Source organism: Zalophus californianus, chromosome X, assembly GCF_009762305.2.
Source record: "Zalophus californianus isolate mZalCal1 chromosome X, mZalCal1.pri.v2, whole genome shotgun sequence".
NCBI classification, from domain to species: Eukaryota; Metazoa; Chordata; class Mammalia; order Carnivora; family Otariidae; genus Zalophus; species Zalophus californianus.
In genome coordinates this window covers 29,961,686-29,984,008 of record NC_045612.1, presented here as the reverse complement: position 1 = coordinate 29,984,008, position 22,323 = coordinate 29,961,686, and the positions used below count along the sequence as shown (strand labels likewise).

At 47.2% G+C, this 22,323-nt stretch overlaps 1 protein-coding gene across 1 annotated transcript in view; it reads right to left on the bottom strand.

Annotated features, from left to right (window-relative positions):
- Positions 1–21,845, bottom strand: part of TMEM255A (transmembrane protein 255A) — a 49,449-nt gene extending 27,604 nt beyond the window's left edge. The window contains exons 1-4 of the mRNA XM_027608260.1: positions 21,634–21,845; positions 14,846–14,988; positions 5,186–5,248; positions 3,301–3,390 (exon numbers count right to left, since the gene is read on the bottom strand). Coding sequence (XP_027464061.1) covers positions 3,301–3,390; positions 5,186–5,248; positions 14,846–14,988; positions 21,634–21,691 — 354 coding nt within the window. The 5' untranslated portion in view covers positions 21,692–21,845. The remainder of the gene's footprint in view (positions 1–3,300; positions 3,391–5,185; positions 5,249–14,845; positions 14,989–21,633) is intronic.
- Between the last annotated feature and the right edge of the window lie 478 nt (positions 21,846–22,323).

Sequence of the window (22,323 nt, the reverse complement as noted above, 5' to 3'; positions counted from 1 at the left end):
GCTGAAGGACTCCAACAACAGAAAAGGCGGGCTTAGGGGCGCCTTGGCTGGCTCAGCAGGTAGAGTGTGCGACTCTTGACCTCGGGGTTGTGAGTTCGAGCCCCACGTTGGGTGTAGAGATTACTTAAAAGTAAAATCTTTAAAAAAAATACATTATTTATAAAAAAAAAAAAGAAAAGAAAAGAAAGAAAGAAAGGAAAAGAAAAGACTGGCTTTAGCCCACCCAAGTGGTGCTAGGGTGCAAAAGTGCCTTTCATTAAACTGGTCAATAGATATCACCATACATCAATAAAGCCTTCTTCCTCTAAACTCTCTGGGTATCAGTGAGGACTGGCAGATATCATAGGATAGGTACAGGGCAAGCAGAAAGGTTTTCTTAAAGATTCATCCAGCCTTACCCCAAATCCCTGAATCAAATGCTCTACTGTAGGCCACTAACTGTAGGAAGTACCGAGGGCCTGGAGTCAGAGATAGGTAGGTGGTCATTAGAGGAAACTTCCAGTAAATATAACTGGATTTTTCCCCATTGCCTCTGATGGAGGCCAGTGATCAAAAAAACATGGGAGGAGGATCAAGGAAATGCAAATCAAAACCACAGCGAGGTACCACGTCATTCCCACCAGGATGGCTAGAATTAAAAAGTCAGCTACGAAGAGTTGGCAAGGATGTGCAGGAATTGGAACTCTTGTACCTACACTTCTGACGGGAAGGCAAATGGTGTGGCTATTTTGGAAAACTGTCTGGTAGGTCCCTAAAAGGGGAAACATAGTTATGACATGACCCAGCAATTCCAGTCCTAGCGATATACTCAAGGAAAATGAAAACATGTGGCCACACAGTACATGAATGTTTATAGCAGCATTATTGGTAAAAGCCACGAGCTGGAAACAACCTAAATGTCCACCGGTGAATGGATAAACAAAATGTGGTATATCCATACGATGGAATATTATCAGGCCATAAAAAGAAATGCAGCTACAGCATGGATGAGCCCCGAGAATATCATACTACATGAAAAGAAGTCAGGTCGCAAAAGACCATAATATTATATGATTCCATTAATATGAAAGGTTAATTAATATAGGGAAATCTGTAGAGAAGGAACAGTAGCCTCGTGGTTGCCTAGGGCTGAGGGGAATGGGGCATAGGGAAGTGAGAGCCCAGAATACGGGGTTTCTTTGGGGGGATGATGAAAACCTTTTAAAACTGATGTGGTGATGGTTTGCCCGTAACAGTGAAGATACTGAAACCCGCTGAACTGTACACTTTAAATGGGCAAATTATATGGGATGTGAACTATATCTCAATAAAGCTGTTTAAAAAAAATACACATCAAGAGTGGGAGGAGGAGGGAAAAGGAGGAAGCCATTTTAGCTCATGATGCCATCAAAATCTACCGCAGGCTTCTTGGCCACTAGGCCTCTGTTACCATGGAGACCGCCTCAGAGTGAATACTCCTTGTCAAATGGGGATAATAATGCCTGCCCTACATATCTCACAGGATTGCTGTGGGCCTCAAATGAGATAATAGATGGGAAGCCACACTGAAAAGCTAAATGTGCTCCACAAAAACAAGGCATTATTGTTATTAAGATGGCTCCTGTTGAATACAAAATAGCATGCATGCTGTGATTGGCTGTAACCACACTACACAAATAGGTGTGTACTCAGAGAGTAATATGCAGAAATGCTAAGACTTGCTATGTGAGGGTGGTAGGCTTGTGGATGTCACAAGTTCCCGATGTGTCATCGGCCTTTTTAACAAAGAAAAGATGAAGAAGATGGCTGCCCTCAGCTAAAATCCAAAAGGATGGGTCTGATATCGGGGCCAACCTTTAAATTCTTGGCCCTGAAAAGAAAATTGGGCCAAGAGCCTCTCTCTCCCACCCCTGACTCTGCCCCCTGCCCAGAAATTATCTCCTGAGACACCAGTTCAGAGACTGTTTGTGGGGCAGCACTGACTGCATGAGTTCCTCTAATCTTGGCAAATGACCGACTGACTCACGCCTGAGAGGGGGGTCCAAGAGCAAGTGGGAACTGAGATAATAATGTCACAGATCATCCTTCCCCAGATCCAACCATACTCATGCCACTGCCTCAGGATGACCTGCACTATTTGCCAATGTCATTGATCCACAGAAGATTCTGATAATACAATTTTGCTCTAAATTGGCTGTTTTGGAAAACAAAACATTTCCAACTAGCTCATGAGATGTTTTCATTTTCCATGCTGATTCAGTAGGAATAAAAGGAGTATTTGTGTCCGTTGTGAGGACCCGGTAAGTTGTGGTGGCTCCCTTTTGATTTTGGTTTGTGGGCCAGATCAGGGCTATGTTATGACCTCCCTGGGACCTAGGCACTTTTGCGGGCCCCTCTCTCCATTAAAAGATATTGAAAATTATATTTTCTTTATTTTAATTATATCGAATGCCTGCATCGGTATAAAGACAAATATATTTATATGTGAAAACTTCTCCTTGACCTAAAAGCTCATCGCTTGTCTACTGATTTGAAAAGAAATGATAATATTTTTATGAAACCCTGAAAGTACTATGGGTCATAGGCACTGTCTGGAATAGTGTGGAATGGAAAGTACTAAAAGAGGGGTGAGGGCTCCTGTGGAGAGCCACATGGGAATGCCCTGAAGCACAGGCTTACTCAGAGAAGAGCCCAAGTTTGGGTTTCAGGAGTCAAATGGCTTTCCTCAAGGGGCAGCTTTGAGGATTTGGCCCCGAAACGCCAGGACTGGGCTCTGAGTAGAAGCTTCTAGCACTGGGGTTTTCTCTGGACCCCAATCACATCACTAAACGCAACCCCCGTTGTAGGGACAGCAAAGTTCAGGAATCTGAGAAGAGGTGACTCTGTCCTCATGGTCTGTTCCTGTCACTGTTGAAACCTCCGAGGCCCTCAGAACTCACAGGCCTTCCTGCTTCTCCCTCCCTCCTCATCCCCAGCGTCACTTCCAAGGCCCTTCCCCTGGCCCCAGTGCCCTTGTCTCTGCCTTTCCAAATCTCACTCGCATTTCAAAGGTCGATTCAGGGAAGCCTGTTCCTGGCCACTGGAGCCCAAGAGAAATGGCTACGGCACTTAGAGTTTATGCCCCCAACTTAGCCCCGGTTCTCTAGATGACCAGGGGTCCAGCGGTGTCCTCATCTTGACGCTCAGCAACTTGAGACAGGGATCCTGTTTTCCCCCTCCTCTGTACCGTCACAGCCCTTAGCACACACAGCCCGCCGCACACACTCAACGAAACCTTGCTCTGTTGCACACGTCCTCTGACCTGGGCCTGAAAGTACTCACAATGTGTCTGGCAGCAAAGACCCCATCGACAATGGCACAACAAAAGGCCGCAATCACACCGAAGCTGATAAAGACGATAGAAGCCACCAGCTGCGGGGGTGGGGAGGGGTGGAAACAAAACACAAGTGTCTGTTAGCCTTCCACTCTTGCTGTTCCTGGAGACTAGAGGATCCCCAAGAGAATGCCAGCCAAAGCCGAACTCTGGCCTGCCGCCCTATGGGGGTGCTTTTCTTCAATCACGCAGGATGAGTGGGATGAGGGGTAGGGGCCGCCGAAGGTATTTTTTACATTTTCAGGGCAAGCTAAGAAATTTACCCCGTGAATCTGTGGACACCCGATCAAGAGGAGATTTTGCTAATATCGAGCATGCTGTCTGTGGGGGAATATTCTATCCCTGTGGAGGAATTTGTGTGGCTCCTCCATCCTCAGACTCCGAAAGATGTTGGACATTTGACGTCGCGTAGTCCACCCCCGTTTTATTTATTGTGGGGCTGGAGGCTCAAAGAGGGGTAGTGGGTGCGCCCAGGGTCCCCATCCAGTCTACAGAAGAGTCTGGTGCCCACCAGCTCCCGGTCCAGTGTTCTTCTCAACCCCTCACCGTGGGCAGTGATGAAGACAGGGACGATTCTGAGGCCCCACACAACCCCACCTGGCCTTCTGCATGGTTGGAGAAGGAACATTCAACTTATTAAGATTTAGATATCAAAGACCTCTCACAAGGGTGGAAGTCTCTGGAACTGATCAACTCTGTGTAGTGCGTACAAAAATTCTTAAGAAAAATGTTTGCTTGCACCAGACTGCCCTATACGCTGATCATGTTAGATAACAAGATTTTCCTAATAATTTGGCTTCCGTTACAAGGGAGGTACTACAAGCCGATGTGGAGGAAGGTGCTTCCAGGGGCAGGCGGTGGGGGGCGGGGGTCGCCTAAACCCACCATCTGCCCCGGGTCGACCCTCAGAAGGAGACAGAATCAGTCTTTTTCTTCCTTGAGGTGTTTGGAGGTAAACAGGGGGAAATAGCACGGCATTAAACTGCTCTCCAGGGCAAAATCAAATCAAAGTCAAGGCTACCCTAAGGTTCTCCCTCCTCAGCAGGCTAGGAGGAAATACTTCTCTCCTTCAGGAGTTGTTCAGAAGCCTCTCCCCATCAATCTCACTTCACAGCACTACAGAGAATTGGTAAATAATGGATGAATGCTGTCGTGAAATTGGCATTATTAGCTATGCGATGATCAGCTCTACAATTAAAACTCCCCCGTTATTTTGAATAATGTAAGCCCAGAGTGCAAACTCGACTGGCGGGGGAGGCGGGGAGTCCAGGTGAAATGGAAGAAGAGAGTGCTGAGTGCTCCCCTGAGGGAATCCCCCACATTGCTGGGGGAGAACAGATGGTTAGAGTTCTCTGTCCCTGGAGCTATTACCTTATCTGATTAAACTTGCTGTTAAATAGACCCCATTATCAAGGTCTAGATGCCACAGAGGCTTGTACTGGGGGAGTCTTATCAGTCCACCATCTGACCACCCCCCAGGCATCTTGATTTACAAGTGTAATATCCTAAAAGGCAGGAACCCTCTGCAAAACTTTCCCCAAAGGTTATGCATCAGAGAGGGAGGAGGAAAGCAAAGGGCAAGATCCAGAATATTCTATCTCTTTGACTTAAGGAGACTAACTAGGGCACTGAGGGAGGGTCAGGCAAGACAGGAACAAGTCCCATACCACGGGGTCACTTTAGAATAAGTTCCCTGGAGGCTGAGGAGAAAAGGCAAAGGGATATTTGCTTTTGGGGCCCGACCTGGGCAACCTTAAAAAGTGTGTTACTTATCCATATAAATATTGAGCGTCTTCAGCTGAAGAGTGCGATTCTATAGCGATGAAAACTTACCATCTGCCGTTTGTTCTCAACAAGGTTTGATCCGATGATTCCAAGGAAGGATCCAAAGCCGAGCTGCAAAGCAATATGGCAAACATAGCATGTGGGAAGGTGATCAGCCTGCCCACGCAATTATATCCAGCTCCTGGATATGATTCAGGACAACGAAAAAGGCCTGATACGACACATGCAGCTGTTACACAGATAGAACGTGTTCAATAAAAGTATTTCTCCCACCATTTGTCAATTTTTCCTTGTAGAAATGCATCTGACCTAAAAAGAAACTCATGTGCCCAAAAATTCAAAGTAAAGGTCAACCAGAGCTTTTCAGAGCCTGCCTATTTCAGTGTCAATATCTATTACCTATCATGTGACTGGTGAGTCAGTAAGAGACATATAACGGTGAAAAGCAGGTGTTATAGTCTGATCTTTATCTTTTTCTTTTTTTTTTTTTGGAAAAGAGACCGTCTACTCTGATGCATGGATTACAAAGTAAAGATTTGAAATAGCAATTTTTGATGCATCCCGCACACTAGTCAAACCCAGGAAATACTTTAGAGATCAGCAAGCACCTTAACCTAGACTTAAAAAAAAAAAAAAAACCTATTTTTTGAAAGCCTGTATTTGTGGCTGACCCACTGCAATTTATGTTAGCACTTATTCACCTCTTCTTCCATCTCTGCTTCATTTATGGACAGAAAGCATTCATTAGAGGGTGAACAGAAATGGCCGTGTAAAGCCCTGAGAAAACAATCTCCCTGTCTAAGTGGCTGGGATGATGGCTCGCTGTAGCAGGTCCCATTTCCTCTCCCTTCTGCCATTAGTGGACTGAGTCGGCCAGGCTCAGCTGCACATGATCGCTAACCGATGGCTGTCGGTGGGGATAAAAATGCAATAAGTAAAAAGTGGTGAGCACGGACCAATAAATCTTAACACAAGCTCAGTGATGCAGTTACAGGTCTCTTTAGCCTCACTAATGGTCCGGGTTGCCATCTGCAGCCTTACCTTGGCTAACAGGGGCATCTATTTCCATCTGAGGCCCCCAAGCCTTACAGCTGAACTTGGAAATCTAATGGACCCGAGGGCTGGGCAGGAGTGAGGTGGGGCAGTGTAGGGGCACTGGGTGCTGGTCTCAGAAACCCAAGAACTAAAGGGCATGAAGGGGGCATGAAGGGAAGGAATGAATACAGATTTCCAAGGACTCATTCTGCAGGGCCACTTAGCCAGCAACCCCTCTGGGGAAATAGAAGCCAACGTGCACAAGGGTATATCCCCCACCACCCAAGACGCTACTGAGAACATCCCCACTCAACAGTTAAACTCTGCCCATCTTCCGCCTGCTCTTATTTTAAATGTAATTGAAATGTGTTGTCATAAAGTATACTGATTAAAACCTGGTTCTCACACCAGCCTGGCTTCCTACCCCAGCTCTTCCGCCGTTGTCTGTGGGATCTTGAACAGACGGATTGGCCTCTCTCAACCTCAGTTTCCTGATCTGGGAAATGGGGACTTTAACAGTGGCTATCGATATCATGGGGCTTTTGCAAGCACAAACCAGGATGATACATTCAAAGAACTTAGCACGGTGCCTGGCACACAGTAAGTACTCAGTAAATATTGTTCCCATGTTTATTTCTATTTTTGAAGACATTTAACTTTTGAGCAGCTCTAACTAATTTGAGCTGGAAAGTCCTATCATTGTTTGCTCGATTTCATAAGAAAGCTTCATGTTTTCTCTTTCCTCCGCCTCCAATGTATTCCACAGCTTTTATTTTTCCGGAAGAATTCCATGACTAGTCTGTGCTTATGGCATTCTGGACCACTCGGGGAGATTGAGAGAAAGTCGGAGGCAGCTTCTTACATGGAACATAAGTCCTCTGACTGAGCAGTTTTTCAGTTTCCACAGATATTCACTTAATGTCACTTGAACCCCAACAGCAGTCTTGGCCTTCAGACGGGAAGCGAAAACACTCGTCATTCCTGGCGCTCTCAAATAACTCCCTGATGATAGTGGCCAGAAGAGGTGGGCTGAAGCCTCTTGGAATTGACTGGAAAGACAAGGCACTCGGGACTAGAAGTCCCAGGTTAGCCAGTTACCTCATCCAGTTCCCTCCCTTTCTTTCTATTCCATTTGAATCTACTCTGATGCATTCGGTTTTCTAATATTCACTAAGTGCTTGTGTCAGATAATAAGACATGACCTCTGTGCTCCAGCAGTTCATAGTCTAGTGAAAGGGAGACAGACTGTGGGTTAAGGACCACAAGAAAGGGTAAACATAGTGCTACAGGAGAAGAGAATAATTCATTTTGTACTACATCCCTGGCCCCGCTACCTGTAAACTGTGTGACCTTGGGCAAGGCCCTTACCCACTCTGTGCGTCAGTTTCCCCATCTATACAATGGGGCATCACAGTGGTAACTACCACACAGGGCTGCTGTGAGGATGGAATGAGATAAAGTATGTAGTGTGACTTCTACTGGGTATTTACCCCCAAAAAACAAAAACACTAATTCACAAAGATCTATGCACCCCTACATTTATTGCAGCATGATTTATAATAGCCAAGATATGGAAACAACCTAGGTGTCCAATGATAGACGAAGAGCTAAGGGAGATGTGGTGTACATATACGCAATGGACTATTACTCAGCCATAAAAGGATGAGCTGTTGCCATTTGTGGCAACACGGATGGACCTAGAGGGTATGATGCTAAGTGAAGTTAAGTCAGACTGAGAAAGACAAATGCCATATGATTTCACTTATATGTAAAATCTGAAAAAACTAAACAAATGAATGAACAAACAAAAAGGGTCAGACCCATAAATACAGAGCACAAACTGATGGTTGCCAGAGGGGAGGGGGGTGGGGGGTGAGCAAAATGGGTGAAGGGGAGTGGAGATACAGGCTTCCAGTTATGGAATGAAGAAGTCATGGGAAGAAAAGGCACAGCGTGGGGAATATTGACAACGGTATTGTAATAGCGTTGTATGCTGATGGATGGGAGCATGGCATAATGTATACAGAGGAGGAATCGGCATGTTGTACACCTGAAGCTAATGTAGCATCGTGTGTCAACTGTACTCAAATAAAAAAATTTTTTTTAAATAAAGTGTGTGTGGGGCGCCTGAGTGGCTCAGTCGTTGGGCGTCTGCCTTCGGCTCAGGTCATGATCCCAGGGTCCTGGGATCGAGCCCCGCATCAGGCTCCCTGCTCCGCGGGAAGCCTGCTTCTCCCTCTCCTCCCTGCTCCTGTTCTCTCTCGCTATCTCTGTCTCTGTCTCCAATACATAAAATTAAAAAAATAAAGCATGTGGTGTGACTTGCATAAGGTAGGATGCTAAATAAGTGGTAGTTCTAAGATTCCACAGAGGAGGAGACATTTTAATATGGGGTCAAAGATAAGTAGAGTTCACCGGGCGGGGAACTAGTATCTTTTGAGTCATGGCTGGAAGAATTCACTCACCTGGATGACAGGTTGATGAACTCACCAGTGTTGCTGAAACTACCGTACTTTTGGAAAGCATTTGAATTTAAAGAAGCCTGTGCTCTCCATTTTGGTCACAGTAACGCTATGGAGTTTAATGGAGCTGATACCATTCCCATTGGATAGACAGGAAAATGGTGGCCTAGAGAACTGTATGGACTTATCCCCACGTATAGCAAGTTAATGACAGGGCCAGGACTAGTCCACAGGTCCCCTGACCTACAGCTGATGCTCTTTCAGCCACCCTGTGCTGCATTTGTGGCGTGTTAGTAGAATAGTGACCTTCGTCACTATCCCTCCCTCTCCAGGAAAGAAGTTCCCTGCAAGGATGGAGTGAAAAGTCCTATTTGAGGAAGAGCTGAGGGGTTGAAAATAAAAAAGGAAAAATCAACAGAATTTCCTGAAAGTGGGCAGTTGCTTCTAATCAACTGTTTACTCTCTTGAGGCCTCAGAAAGGTAAGCTCTGTGGTCACCCCTTGAGAACTGCCTGGAATCATGGGAAGTGCAGACCTTTGGACCTCCATCTTGATTCCCCATTACCTGAATAAATAACCAACTTGCTTTGTTTTGGCTGCCCTCCACTCGTTGAAGAAAAAGTCAAATCACTGGAAATCAAAGTCAGACTTAAGGGCTCTTTTTGGACTGGGCTCTGTAACTTATGCTGATTCCCATTCACTGCTGCAGACACCCAGCACTGACACTCAGAAGGATTAGTCATTCAATACATGTTAATTGGACATCGACTCTGCAGCAGGCACTGTGCTAGATCTGTGATTTGGAGGCCAGAAGTGGGGGGGGGGGGGCGGAATATGATACCATGACCAATGAGACTACGACCAATGAGACTCAGCCTCAAGAAGCTATAATTAGGTAAACTGGTCCACAATTCCTTCCCATAATCCTGAAATCCACAAAGCTGTTAAAACCAAAAGGTTTTTTTTTTTTGTAACTAACTTGGTGGTAAAACTTTGAACTGATGTGAGATTATTTTATAATCTTTATCCACTTAGTATAAAATTCACAGTTTATTAGAGAAATATGAAGGAGCTGATTATGGGGTTTTCCTCAAGACCCCACTGGGATGTTAGATAAGGTAACATATGCACTGTATTATCTTTCTAAAATAAAATAAAAAGAGAAGTCTAAATTCTCAAACATATCTGACCCAAGGATTCAGATAAGGGATGGTGGGCCTGTATAAACAAAGCCAAAGAATATGGCCCAACAGATGCCGTAAGGGAGGATGTAAGTATTTTCTGGAACCATGAGTAGGAGAAAGCTATGGTAGGGAGTTCAAAGATGGTAGACACCACTGCGGACCCTCGCAGTTGAAAAACATCCCAGCCATGTCTTTAAGTTGGAATAGAACAGAGCATTTGGGTCAACAGAGAGAGAGAGTGCAAGGACATGCCAGACCAGGGTGAACAATGAAAAATCACAGCAGCAAGGCAGGAAAACCCAAGCTGTGTTCAGGGCAGGAACTGATAATTTTGGAAAAAGAGGGGGAATGGGAGACCAGGCCAGGGGCATCTTCAGTGAGCCCTGAATGACAAAGCTAAGGATGCAACAGGGAGCCAATGAAAGTCAGAACTTTCTGGCATTAGACGTCTGATTTAGCAAATCCAGATTCGAATCTCATCTTTGAAATGTACTTCCTAAGGTAGGAACATTATTTTATAATGAGCTTCTATTTTAGAAATATTTTCAACAAGAGGTGGACAACATTTCTGCCTAATTCACAATAAAACACAAAATCCCACTATCCAGAGCCCCGTGTGTTTCCTTAGCAGTCGATTCTTTAATCTAAACTTTGTTGGATTTATCAAGAGTCTTCACATGTGAAGCTGAAGCCACACTTGCCTAAAGAAAGTTTCTGGGCTATTGCCTCGGACGATCCCTGTTGCCTCAGTCTCCTACCATCCCATGGTAACTCTGATAATAATTTTTCAATTAACTCACACACTCGCACCTTGGAAACAGGGCTGAAACTCTTATTTTTATCTTTTTTTTTTTTTTTTCCTGAAAGGAAACCCAGGCTGATATGGGCCTTAGCAGTACAACAGCTGGGGAGAGGGTGCAAGAATGAAAGGATTTCCACGCTGATCAGGTGGCCAACCCCATCTTGTGGGTTGCTGGGGAAACACATTTAAAGGCCTCATTCTCCTGGATCTAAGGTTAAAGTGTTACAGAGAAGAAGCAGGCTCTCTCTCTTGCCTTTTTCAGCTTTATACAACAACAGAGCCTCTTGTTTTTTTAGGCCTCCGGTGCAGAAAGCTCACTGAAAACTCTTCTGGAACGGAATACACCTCAAACATTCGAGGACAGTAAAAATCCTAAGCCAGTTTGTCTTTCTTTATCAGTTTTCATTTTTAAAAAGTTGCGAAGTTCAGCTTGTACAGATTAGCACGTGTTTAAAGATGCATGTGTGTACGTGTGTCTTAGGATGTTGGTACCACATTCTAGCTCAGAGAGAGCAGCTTATGCTCGATTATAATGCACCTCACTGCGCAAGGGCATCTCGCTTGGTGAAATAAAAATGCCCCAGAAAAGTTTCACATGAGTTTGAGTTGTGCAAATATAATTATATTTTAAAATGCCTGAGATCTCAATACTTAAATGGGTTGTATGTATGGTAATTCTTGTTTTAATCTAATAACTGCTCCCTAATTTGTCTGTTTTGAAATTTTAAATTCTCATGTACTGTTAACACATTTAATTAGCAAATTAATTGGAGAGAGCAGAAAGGAAGTTTAGGATGATTCTGGTTTTTTTGCAGTTAACCCCAAAACAACAGAGCTCCAAGTAGCCTGAAATTTTTCACATTTCTATACAAGGATCCTTTATATTCTAAGTGACCAATCTGCCAGTGTGGAAGCTTAAAACGCCCCACTATGTGCATTCCGGTTTTATCTCTGAGCATATTTTATTTCTTGGGTTTTAGTTCTCCAGGTGGTTGCTGGTTGACTTGAATTAGGTTCTCCTGGGGGTTATTTATCAAAATGCAGATTCAATGTGTATTGCTTTTTCAATCAAAAGTTACCTCATCAAAAGGAAATTCAGGTTCCCGGGCCCTACCTGAACCTGCTGGATCAGAATCTCTGGGGGGTAGGGAACTGAGGTCTGAATCCGCCCCCCGCGCCCCCCCCCCGCCGCCTTTACCACGTCATTCTTATGCACATCAAGGCGGGGAAACCCCTGGCTTAGAATTTATATAGTATCTACCTCTCTAGTAACCAAACGATTCGATTAGCGAGAGCACCCCATTCCCGAATAAATCTGGATTTCTCAGGCCTGGGTCATTACTGTATTTGTTACACCGCGATCTGACCTCTAAACCCAAATGCATTTTTCCGCTTTTCAACCTGCAATCTTCCCTATTCACTTTCGATAATTAAAACCCATTTTAAAGAAACAATCTACAGGAACTCCAAGAGCACATTTTTAAAGGTTAAACCATGGGACACACTGTCCTTTAGGGATGGTTCTCCTCTTAACATTTCCATATTAGCTTTTAGTGAAACTCACACACAGACACACGCCCCCACTGCTTCAACTTCCTGGCTAGCTGAACATCAGGTACCCAAATAACAACAATCACAAGCCCTCCTTCCTTTGTTAATGCATTCCAACCTAGCCACCCACGGGCCCATATTCTACCGAGAAGGTTCATAGTCATCATTGTAGAATAAGAGGAGTTCTTACTCTTTTTTTTTTTTAAAGATTTTATTTATTTATTTGAGAGAAAGAGAATGAGAGATAGAGAGCATGAGAGGGAAGAGGATCAGAGGGAGAAGCAGACTCCCCGCCGAGCAGGGAGCCCGATGTGGGACTCGATCCCGGGACTCCAGGATCATGACCTGGGCCGAAAGCAGTCGCTTAACCAACTGAGCCACCCAGGCTCCCAGGAGTTCTTACTCTTAAGTGACATGGAAAATACCTTTTCCTCACCCATGGAGACTCTGAATCTCGGCTTGAGCATTTGCTCATCTGTCAGAAATATTTTACGAAATGCAGCTACCTGAAGCACGCAGTCATACAGACCCTATAAATTGCCTTTCCAAGCCACCAAAGCGCAATCTTACCTCCCCTCTCCTCCTCACCACCAACCCCCCTTGCTTGTGTTTAAAAATAAAACCCAATTCTGCTGACAACTGGTTTTCTTGCCTCACCACAGGAAGTGGACTGGGTGAGTTCTCACATCACATGTTTAACAGAGGGTACCGAACGGTGTCTGTGGGACACCTGCCGTTGGCTGGAGGGAGCCCTGCCCGCCCCAGAGCCCCAGAGCCGGGAAGGAACTTCCTGGGCAGCTTTCAGCTCCCGGGAGGTGGGAGGTGCAGCCCGAGTCTGGCCAGCCAGGGCTATTGAGGAGGCTGACTGTGGAACCCGTGGCCTAGGCAACCCCCGTCAGGCTTGGTCACTCACATTGCGGGCTTGTCAAAGGCATCCACCTTTAATCCTTTCCTCTCCCTTGACTTCTCTCTCCAACCCCGCCTCTCCAAATAAATAAATAAATAAATAAGGAAAAGAAAAGAAAAAAGAAAAAAACCAACAACATAAATACATCTGACCTCTTTGTTGTACTTAAAAAAAAAAAAAATCGTCCTAAACTTCCTTCCTGCTCTCTACAATTAATTACAAATTAGAATCGGGAAGTCATACAATTGATAGTGAAATATGATCCAACCTCTAGAGTTAGGCTTTTGGGCTCAAGAGCAGTGTGTGTGGATCCGAACGAGGTTCATGTTTGGTTTTTTTGTTTTTCTTTTCTTTTTCCCAGATTTATTGAGGTATAAATGGCAAATAAAAGTGTATGTGTTTAAAGCATACAACACGATGATTTGATATAAAATGAGGTTTTGTATGTCAAGAGTTCAATGGTTTACAGAGTAGATTGCATGCACCCTGGGGATGGATGGCTAAAGCAATCCACTGATCTATGGAAGAAACTATCCCAACTCCTGTTTCCTATTTATTGTTTATCTAAAATAGTAAGAAAGAAATTAAGCATTGCACATATTCAATAAACAGACTGTCACTGGTGCCCTCCCCCGGCGTGAGATGACAAGGTGGGCTGTCTTTCTCGGGGATGAAGGCAAGATCCAAACAGCAACCGGTTAATGTTGATGGTGGGGCATTGAATGTGTGCCCGGATTGTGTGATCTAGTTTTAACTGAGCCAGTCCCTACAAAATGGACAAGGGCTTTGGAAACCACTGAAGATGACCCTAATGATTTAAGCAGAAGAAGCGAGCCACAAGAAAATGGCGGAGTTGACACTTCTCTCAGGATGAGTTTTTTGTTGGCTACATTGTGGGATCGACATTAAAAAACAATGATGCCACCTTGTATGGGGACAGATGGCAGCTACGCTTGGGGTGAACACAGCATAATGTCTAGAGATATTGAATCACTATGTTGTACACCTGAAAGTAACGTAATACAGTGTGTCAACTATACTCAAATTTAAAAAAAAATCTTTAAATGACGCCAATGATAATCTAATCATATCTGATAAGTTGGCTCAAATCATTCAAAATTATCTAGTGGACTATTTCAAATAAGGATGTAAAGCCACTACCTTTCACGACAGACTTCATGTGAAGTATATATCATTCTTTGAAATTTTAGTGTTAGTATGAAGGTATTAAAAATTATTGTTTTTAATCTAATCTTTGAATTTCCATTTTTGTATGTTTTATGAACATGCATAAAACTTATAAATGAATACACATATTCTAGAAGTAAATATTCCACATATCTTTCCTGATAGGAGTGCAAGATTACTTTGGAGATCAGTGCTGTCGGTCATAGAGCGTCAAGCTGTCCTCAGGTTTCCGGGAAGATCAGGTGACCCCTATCATATATAGGAGAGCAGGTGCCCTGAGAGAAAAGGACCTTAGCCTAAGGTTAACAGTGCTAGTTAGTAACAACTCCTAGACCAGAAAACCAAGGTCCTAAAGAATGAGGTGACAAGGTGAATCAGGGACAGGGCCCAGATTCTTCTGATTCTCAGTCCAGTACTCTTCTTAATGGGCCCAGAGTTGCCCCTCTAAACACATGTAGGGAAACATTGAGGAGGAAAACTGAACACTAGAAACTCGAGCAGAATTGAAAACCATCAGAGTAGAACCCAAAAGACGGCAGGCAGACAGCCACCGAGACCTACCTATGCCTTTTATACTTACAATAACTCCTGGGTAATAACCTCCGACGGTCACATTCTGGGTCCTGGTGGTGGCGGCAAGGCCCACCGTGAGAATTAACACGGACACAATGAGCAAAGTCACAGTGACATAGATGGAGTTTCGTTTCCTTCGATTGAAGGCTCCTGAAAGCACACAGAGAAACTGAAATTGCTCATTTCGGCCAGAGAAGGAATGGACTTAAAGGAAAAATCATTAGGAAGGCCTTTCTTTCCCACTCCAACTGGTCGCTGGGGTTACCTCTGTGGAGTGGAATTACGGGGAAGGGATGGGGCTTCAGTTTTTGTTTTGTTTTGTTTTTCCGTCATCAGGTGCCACATTTACAATTTAAAAAAATCCATATTTTCAGTTGGAAAATGAACAACAGAAGAAATCTTACCAGTTACATAAAAACGAAACAAAAACAAATTTTTGTGCTTTCGGCATTCTACAAAAGATGTGTCATACCCGCTTAGTAGAGTGTTTTTTTAGGCCAAATTATAAGGCATACGATAAATGGGAACTGTGCGTGTGGAGGTATTAAATGAAAATATTTTAAAGCCAATATACGACCGAGAAAGGTTTTTTCATAAGCTGGAGATAGGAAATTTCATTTTCAGTGTAAATATCACAACCAAGTCAGGTACTGGGATTTTTTTTTTCATTTATTTCTGACATTTGCCACCTCATGTATAAACTTTAAAATGGTGTGTTGGCAAGATCTGTCACATAACAAATGTGTGTAATAAAGTAAGTGTTTGGAGGCCATTAGTCCACAAAGATATGTATCGGGGGAGGCAGATGGGGAAGATTATAACTTATGCACATTTAGGCTTATGTGAGGGTGACATAAATATAAATGACAAGAAACCCGTTCTCCTATTCAGTGCTTATCAGACATGATAGCGCAAACCAATATTTTTTTCGAAAACAGGCTTATTAAGTCAGATAGAAAAATGGTATCTAGGCTTGCTTTTGAATTTAATTTTTTTTTTAAAGGAATCGAGCACCACTCCACACTCTGCCCGCATTTCTCCGGGGGCCGGGGAAGGGGCTCTCAGCAGGAAATACCAGGCATGAGTCCCCCCTCGGAGTTCTGTAAACAGAAGCAAACGGGGGGGGGGGGGGCTGGCAGGAGAGTCCAGTTCTCTAGTGAGAAGGATGAAGCGGCGGGGGAGCCTTATGATGGGGTTGCCCACCCAGGTGGCTTGAGTGGCATTTATGGGCCTAAAGAGGCCACTAGAATCTGCTCCCAGGACCCCATCGTTCTGAGAGGCCTCACTGCAGCCTCAGGCAGCAGCTGCCTTTGAAGCCGCCCAGACTGCACCACTGGGAGGGAGGGGAGAGGGGATGAGGGAAGGGGTAGGAGGGGAGACAGCCAGCGAGACCCGGGGGGGGGGGGGCTGTGGTTGGCTGCGCAGCCGCCAGGCGATCTGCCCTCCTGGTGTGGACCAAAGCGCCCGGAGAGCCACCCTGGGTTCGGCCCACCATCCATCTTGTCTTCCCCATGCGGGCCCTGCCGAGGGCTCCAAGGGAGGTGGGAGGGGCTGGCGGTCTCCCCTGACGTCAGCCTGGAAAGTGAGGGGCATGACTCATCAGGGTCATTTCTAATGCGATCCCGTCCTGAGACTATTTCACATTGAAATGTAGAAGTGGTTGGAGCCCTTACAGGCACCCACAGACTATAAAGCACCAGACCTCGCCCTGGGAGCAGAGGGAGGGAGAGTTGGGAGATGAGGCTCCTCTCCAGTGGGACCTGAGTCCAGCCTCCACGGGGAAGAGCATAAAGGACCACTAGTGACACCTGTGACATCAGGGCCCTTTGTGAGAGCCGGCTATTTGGGATGCAAATGGCAAGCTGACTGGTGGAAACACCGCAAGCAGGGCTGGGAGAGGCGGCCTGGAGGGGTGGGGGAGAGATGAGGGGGGCCAGGATTTATTTCCTGTTCACCTGAAGGTTAGCTATCCTTCGTGGGCATCTCGAGGGGCCCTAAATGAGCGTCTAAGCCAGGGTCCCGGAGTCTATTTGATGGTGGATGCTTCTTGGTGAATCTGCGAGCTGGTTCCGCAGAGGGGCTCTAACATAAACCTACCAACATCGCCTCCCATTCCACCAGGCTTCTCCTCTGTCACTCACCCCGTCTTAGCCCTCCCCTGCCTCAAATTAGCAAAAGACGGTGAGGGAACATCTGGAGACACCAAGGGTATCTTTGTGACACCGAAATTGTCTCAACACCTCACACGGAAAACATATAACTTTAAAGACTAAATTGGGGGAGTGTGTGTATGGTCTTTCTAATTTTTTTCGGTATCACTCGCCTCTTCCTTCCCTGCCAAGTGGCTTTAAATCCTCTTCACAGCTCTTGGGTCTCCTTTGCAAATATCACTCTAGCTCTTAAAAGCACAGGAGCTAGGTCAGAAAAGTGACTCAGCAAACCACATGGTGTCATCTGAAAATCTATTTTTTTTTTCCCCTTGCTTTAGAACCTGAATTGAAAATCCAGTCAGTTGAGAAACCCGGGCAGAGATCTTACAGATTTACAGGGGCCTTGCCTCCAGATAGGATTTGCTTTGAAAATTCCTAAGAAAACTCTCTCATCACTAGTTTGAAGATCTCTTCTCTGTCCCCCTGACACCCTACCCCAAGTCACCCCCTTCTTTACGCTATAAGGACTGTAATTGTGTAAGATGAAATTATTTCTAGTTGCACCTGGGGAGTTGACCGTCATAAGGAACCCCAGGGCAAATGCTTTTAAAAAGTGAAGAATCACCTCTCCATTTACCTTTAGTGTTAATTCGACTTGAAAGTCACATCTACTTAGAGCAAGACACACCTGTTCTCTGAATGTGTGGTTCAGGCTACTAAAAGGTAGCTCATTGTGTCTGTTTAGGACATTTTCCTGGTGGCTGTTTCATTTTAGAAGGGAGCCCTATTCTTACTAAGGTACAATTTGGGGCCTGCCTTAGATGTTCCCAGGAACACAGGAACATCAGATTCTGATTTTGTTTAGTTAGTCAACCTACCAAAATCTTCCGTCCCATACCAGGACGTACTTGAATAAAGCAGAAGGTACTTGAAAACAGTGCCTATCGCAGGGTTTGATACCTAGAGAGCAGTCAGTACTTGTTGAATAAACAAGAGGCAACAAACATATCAGAATTGCTTCCCTTCTAATCAAAAAGACATGTGTGTGTGTGGGGGGGTTGTATGAATAAATATAGCTGGGTTCGTAGAGTTGATTTTTAAAAATAGGGCACACCTATTGGGGTCCCCAGAACTAAAAGCCTTCTGGTCAACTAGTACCACACAATCCCAATGTCTCTCACTGGCCTGTCTACTTGGTGCCCAGTATATTTCTGTTTGAACAACAACCACCATCCCTGCAACCATCAGCGGTGGGAGAGTCTGAAATCCTGTCATTGGCCTGCCCCCCCTTCTGCCCCTACTGCAGCCCTCCCTCTCTGCAGTGCCCTATCTCCACCCCAGATTCCTGACGACCAGGATGCTCAGCTCTAGAAGCGCCCAATTATTTGCTGTCTCCGCCCTTTCAGATACAGCCTGGTCCCCTCCCTTCCTCCTTGGGCAGAGCCCCCACCTGCACTGCGGTCTTCGAATCTGAGTCCCTCCTTTCCTCTAAAACCTGCTCAAAACTCACCTCCTCCTAAAGTTTTTCTTACCAAGCCTATTGTACCCTAATTGCTCATTATTTCATGTCCCAGAGTTCCTATATACCTTACTCAATACACATATTAATTGTAACTGCCACAACTACCGTTGTAATTGTGGGTCTGGTACCCAAGCCCTATGATAAATCCAGTTCCAGGATTATGTAGCTGACGGGAATGAAGGTGTGGGTTGCCAGAAGGTGGGATGATTTTCTCTGCTTACTCATGTTTTACCTTGTGCATGTTCTCGATTATCCCCTTGATTATAGGGTATGTAATCGCTATCAGAGTGAAGCCAGGACAGGGGCCCAGTAGCCTGTCCTGTACACTATGTTATTGATGACTGGCTAATTCGGGGGCGGGGGCTCATCTTTTGAACCAAATAGGGTTTGCTTACCTGAGTCAGCTTTGCCACACAGGGAGGGTCTCGGGAAGTCCCAGCCTCGGTACATTGGTGGAAACAGGTGGCTGCCCACACAAGTGCCTCAAGGCTCTGCCAATCTCCCAAACATTTCCTTAAAGGTGCTGATATCCCGCCCCCTCCCCCCTTTTGGAGTTCTTTAACCAGAGACGTCCAAGGCCACTGGTGAATTATAAATGTGTTGTTTGGGAGGGAAGGAGTGCCCCGCTGTAGTAGAGGTGCCTCAGCGCCTGGGGGCGGTGTTGCCAAAAGGGAGAAGGGGGTTGCTGGCAGGGGGATGTAGGGGGGCTGGTCAAATTACCATCTTCATATTGCCAAACGCCCGCCCTGCTCCGAGCCTTGGACGAACCGTTCATCCCCAGACAGCCAGCAAACGTAGCGTGCAGGCACCTTGGTGCAGTGTGTATCCGTGTGTTTTAAATGTTATTGTTTGGGCTGCGGTTGTGTCTTGCCTGTAGGGGGAATCCCCTCAGAAATGCTGCCCCTTGGGGGCTGAAACACTAACCCCCACCTCCACTTCCCCTCCCCCGCCATGCAAGGGAAGGTGGCGTTGCCAGAGCTGAGTTAAGTGGGAGTAACTCCTAAATAGCCTAGACGCTGATTCAGGCCTGGGTTGTGCGGGACCCGAGCCAGGGAACTCCGGGGAGACTCCCCTGTCCAAACTGTGGAAACCCAGGGTTACCACTCGACTCAGGAATTTGCTAGTGCCCTCGGTCTGCGGACTTTACAAAGCGGGATGCGTGGAGCAGGCTCGCGCGTCTCTAAGGGCTCTATGATTCTTTTCCCGCAGTGTCGAGTCTGGGCGAAGCCCACTCGACTTCTTGTTGCGCAGACCTTTCGAGAAACGTAAGATCGGCCGAGGGCCCCTGGGAGCCCAAGAAAGAACTCTCTTATGTCTTGTTCCCTAACCCCCAGAGCCGTGTGCCAAGGGGCAACATTTAAAGCCCTGGGCCCCTAACCTGCCCACTCCCCCACGGGCAGACCGCCTGGCGCGAGAGGCCGGCTTCGCAGGTGGTTGTGGCCCGCTGCGGAAATGCGCGCTGCGGGCCCTCGCACTCTTGCACCCAGACCTCCCTGGCGCCAACAGTCCCGCGTCGGGGAGCCAGGGGCTGCGCTGGCGCCACAGCTGGCCAAGGTGAGGAGTGCATTCTGTGTTCATGTGTGCGCGCGTGCGTGTGTGTGTGTGCGTGCGTGCGTGTGTGTGTGTGCGCGCGCACTTGTGTTAGACAGCTGGGGGAGTCTGGTACTGCTGGATTCTGGATTCGGACCCAAGTCCTTGGCCTCATTTGGACCACGTTGCAAATAACCAGACCCTTAAAAATAAAAAAAAGCAAATTCTTATACTGAATATGCAAAGCCATTGAAAATACGGATCTTCCCACCATCTAGGAGATGACACTTTCTGGGGGCCCCTCCGGTGAACGAATTCTGTTGAGACCCAGTCTTATGCAGGCAGTAGGGAGATCACATGGGGGGGTTCAACCCTCTCCCCGCTCCCTCCTCTTGAGATGTTCCCGCAAATTCATCGGAGACCTAGCAGATTGGATGGCAGGAATTCGGGACGGAGGAAATTTGCAGAATGTAAAGTATGTTGGCAAGAGATAATTCGATTTGGTTAGAGTGTATCCGAGGCGAATTTTAAGATTAGGTGGGATCATGGTTTGACAATCCCCTCCCGCTCTCCTGGGCTCCAAATTAATTTCTCCGCCCAGTGAAATCATAGGGCTTGGGAAGGTGCCTAACAGCTGAGGGGGACTGGGTTTGTGTTTTGTTTCAAACTACCAAAAAGCAGCTTCGAGGGGCAGCCAAGTTGGTGCCTAGAGGTAGCTGCTCCCCAGATGTGATGAGGAAAAGTGTTGAACCAAATCAGGCTAGTGGGTCCCCCCCCTCCATTCCACCCCCAGAGAGAAAGCGCGACTTCAGAAGATGCGCGGGCTCGCGCTCGCTCTTTCTTTCTCGCGCTCTCACTCGTCCCCCCCACCCACTTTTTTTTTTTTTTCACACTCACGCACATTCCGTGCCTTTGGAGCAGAATAGGAATCAAATTCAAGGAATGTTGATCCTGCTGCTGCAGACGGCGGGGCTGGGCTGTCTTGAGTGATTCCTTAGGAATTCCCCTCCCGCCAACCCCTCTCCTCTCTTCTCCCCCCACCCCCGCCCATCCCCCAGGGTTCCGCAAACCCCCCCCATCAGCGAGTTGCAAGTCCGCCCCCCCTCCACCACCACTGCAGCTCTGAATTTCTGGGCACCTTCGACAGAGTTGGGAGGGGGCGAGGACTCTGCTTCTCCTAATTGTCGTTAATCGTGAGCTCTTAGAAGTGACGGGGACTTTGCAAAGAGGGAGCGTCGAATGGAAAGCGGAGGCGCAGGTTGCAGGCAAGCGTTTTGATCCCCAGACAACTGGAATTTACCACCGGCTGCAAGTCTTCGGCACACGCACACAAACACGCACACACCCGCACTCCGGGGCACGGATACTCCGACGCAAGCTTGGCGCTCGCAGCTCCGCGCGTCGCCCCCGCCCCCGCCGGGCCGCTCCCCTGGAGCTCTGGCCCGCGACCCAGACCCTGGGGCACGCGGACCCCCTGCCTAGCCCCGCTTCCCGCTCCCTGGCTCCCGGGGCGACCGGGGCGCTCGTAGTCCAGAGGGCAGCGCACTCACCCCCTAGCTGCCGCCGCCCCTAGGAAAGGCAGGATGGACTTACCCATGGAATCGGGCAGGGACATGTCGCTGGACCGCTGCTGAGTCAGGGACTGATGCATGGTGAAAGCTGCCCTGTGGCCCCGGCCCCCGAAGCTGCTTCACGCGGCCCCGGCTCAGGGCGCCCCGCAGAGCATTCTACTCCGCGGCTGCCGCTCCCCGTCCCTCCGAGAGCTGAGAGAGACTGCCTCTGGTTGCGAGCTGCAGCCCAAGGGCCGCCTCCCCCCCTCCCCTCTTCTCCCTCCCTCCTCTTCTGCCTCCCTCTGCTCCGGGAGGCAGCAGCATTGGCGGTCCGAGCAGCGGCGTGCGCTTGCGCAAGACCCCCCTTCCCTCCCCCTCGGCCCCCCCATCCTAGTTAATCCACCTCCCAGCCTCCCAAGCCAGACAGGGAGCCGTTTTAGCCCCTTGGGGCCAGGGCTGCGCAGAGAAAGAGGGGGAGGCTACAGCCTGGGGCCAATCGGCCTTCTCTGTAGTTTGGAGAGAGGGTCTTGGGCAAGCATCCTGTTCTAGGATTTATAATTGGGGAGGGGGCAGAGTCAGAGGTTCAGAGCTGATGAATACACACGCGCGCGCGCGCACACACACACACACACACACACACACACACATTTGTGCAGGTTTGGTCTTAGTGCTTCCAGAATGACATAATGGAGCTGGAGATGATCCAGAGAAGGGCCACTCTATAATCAAGGGG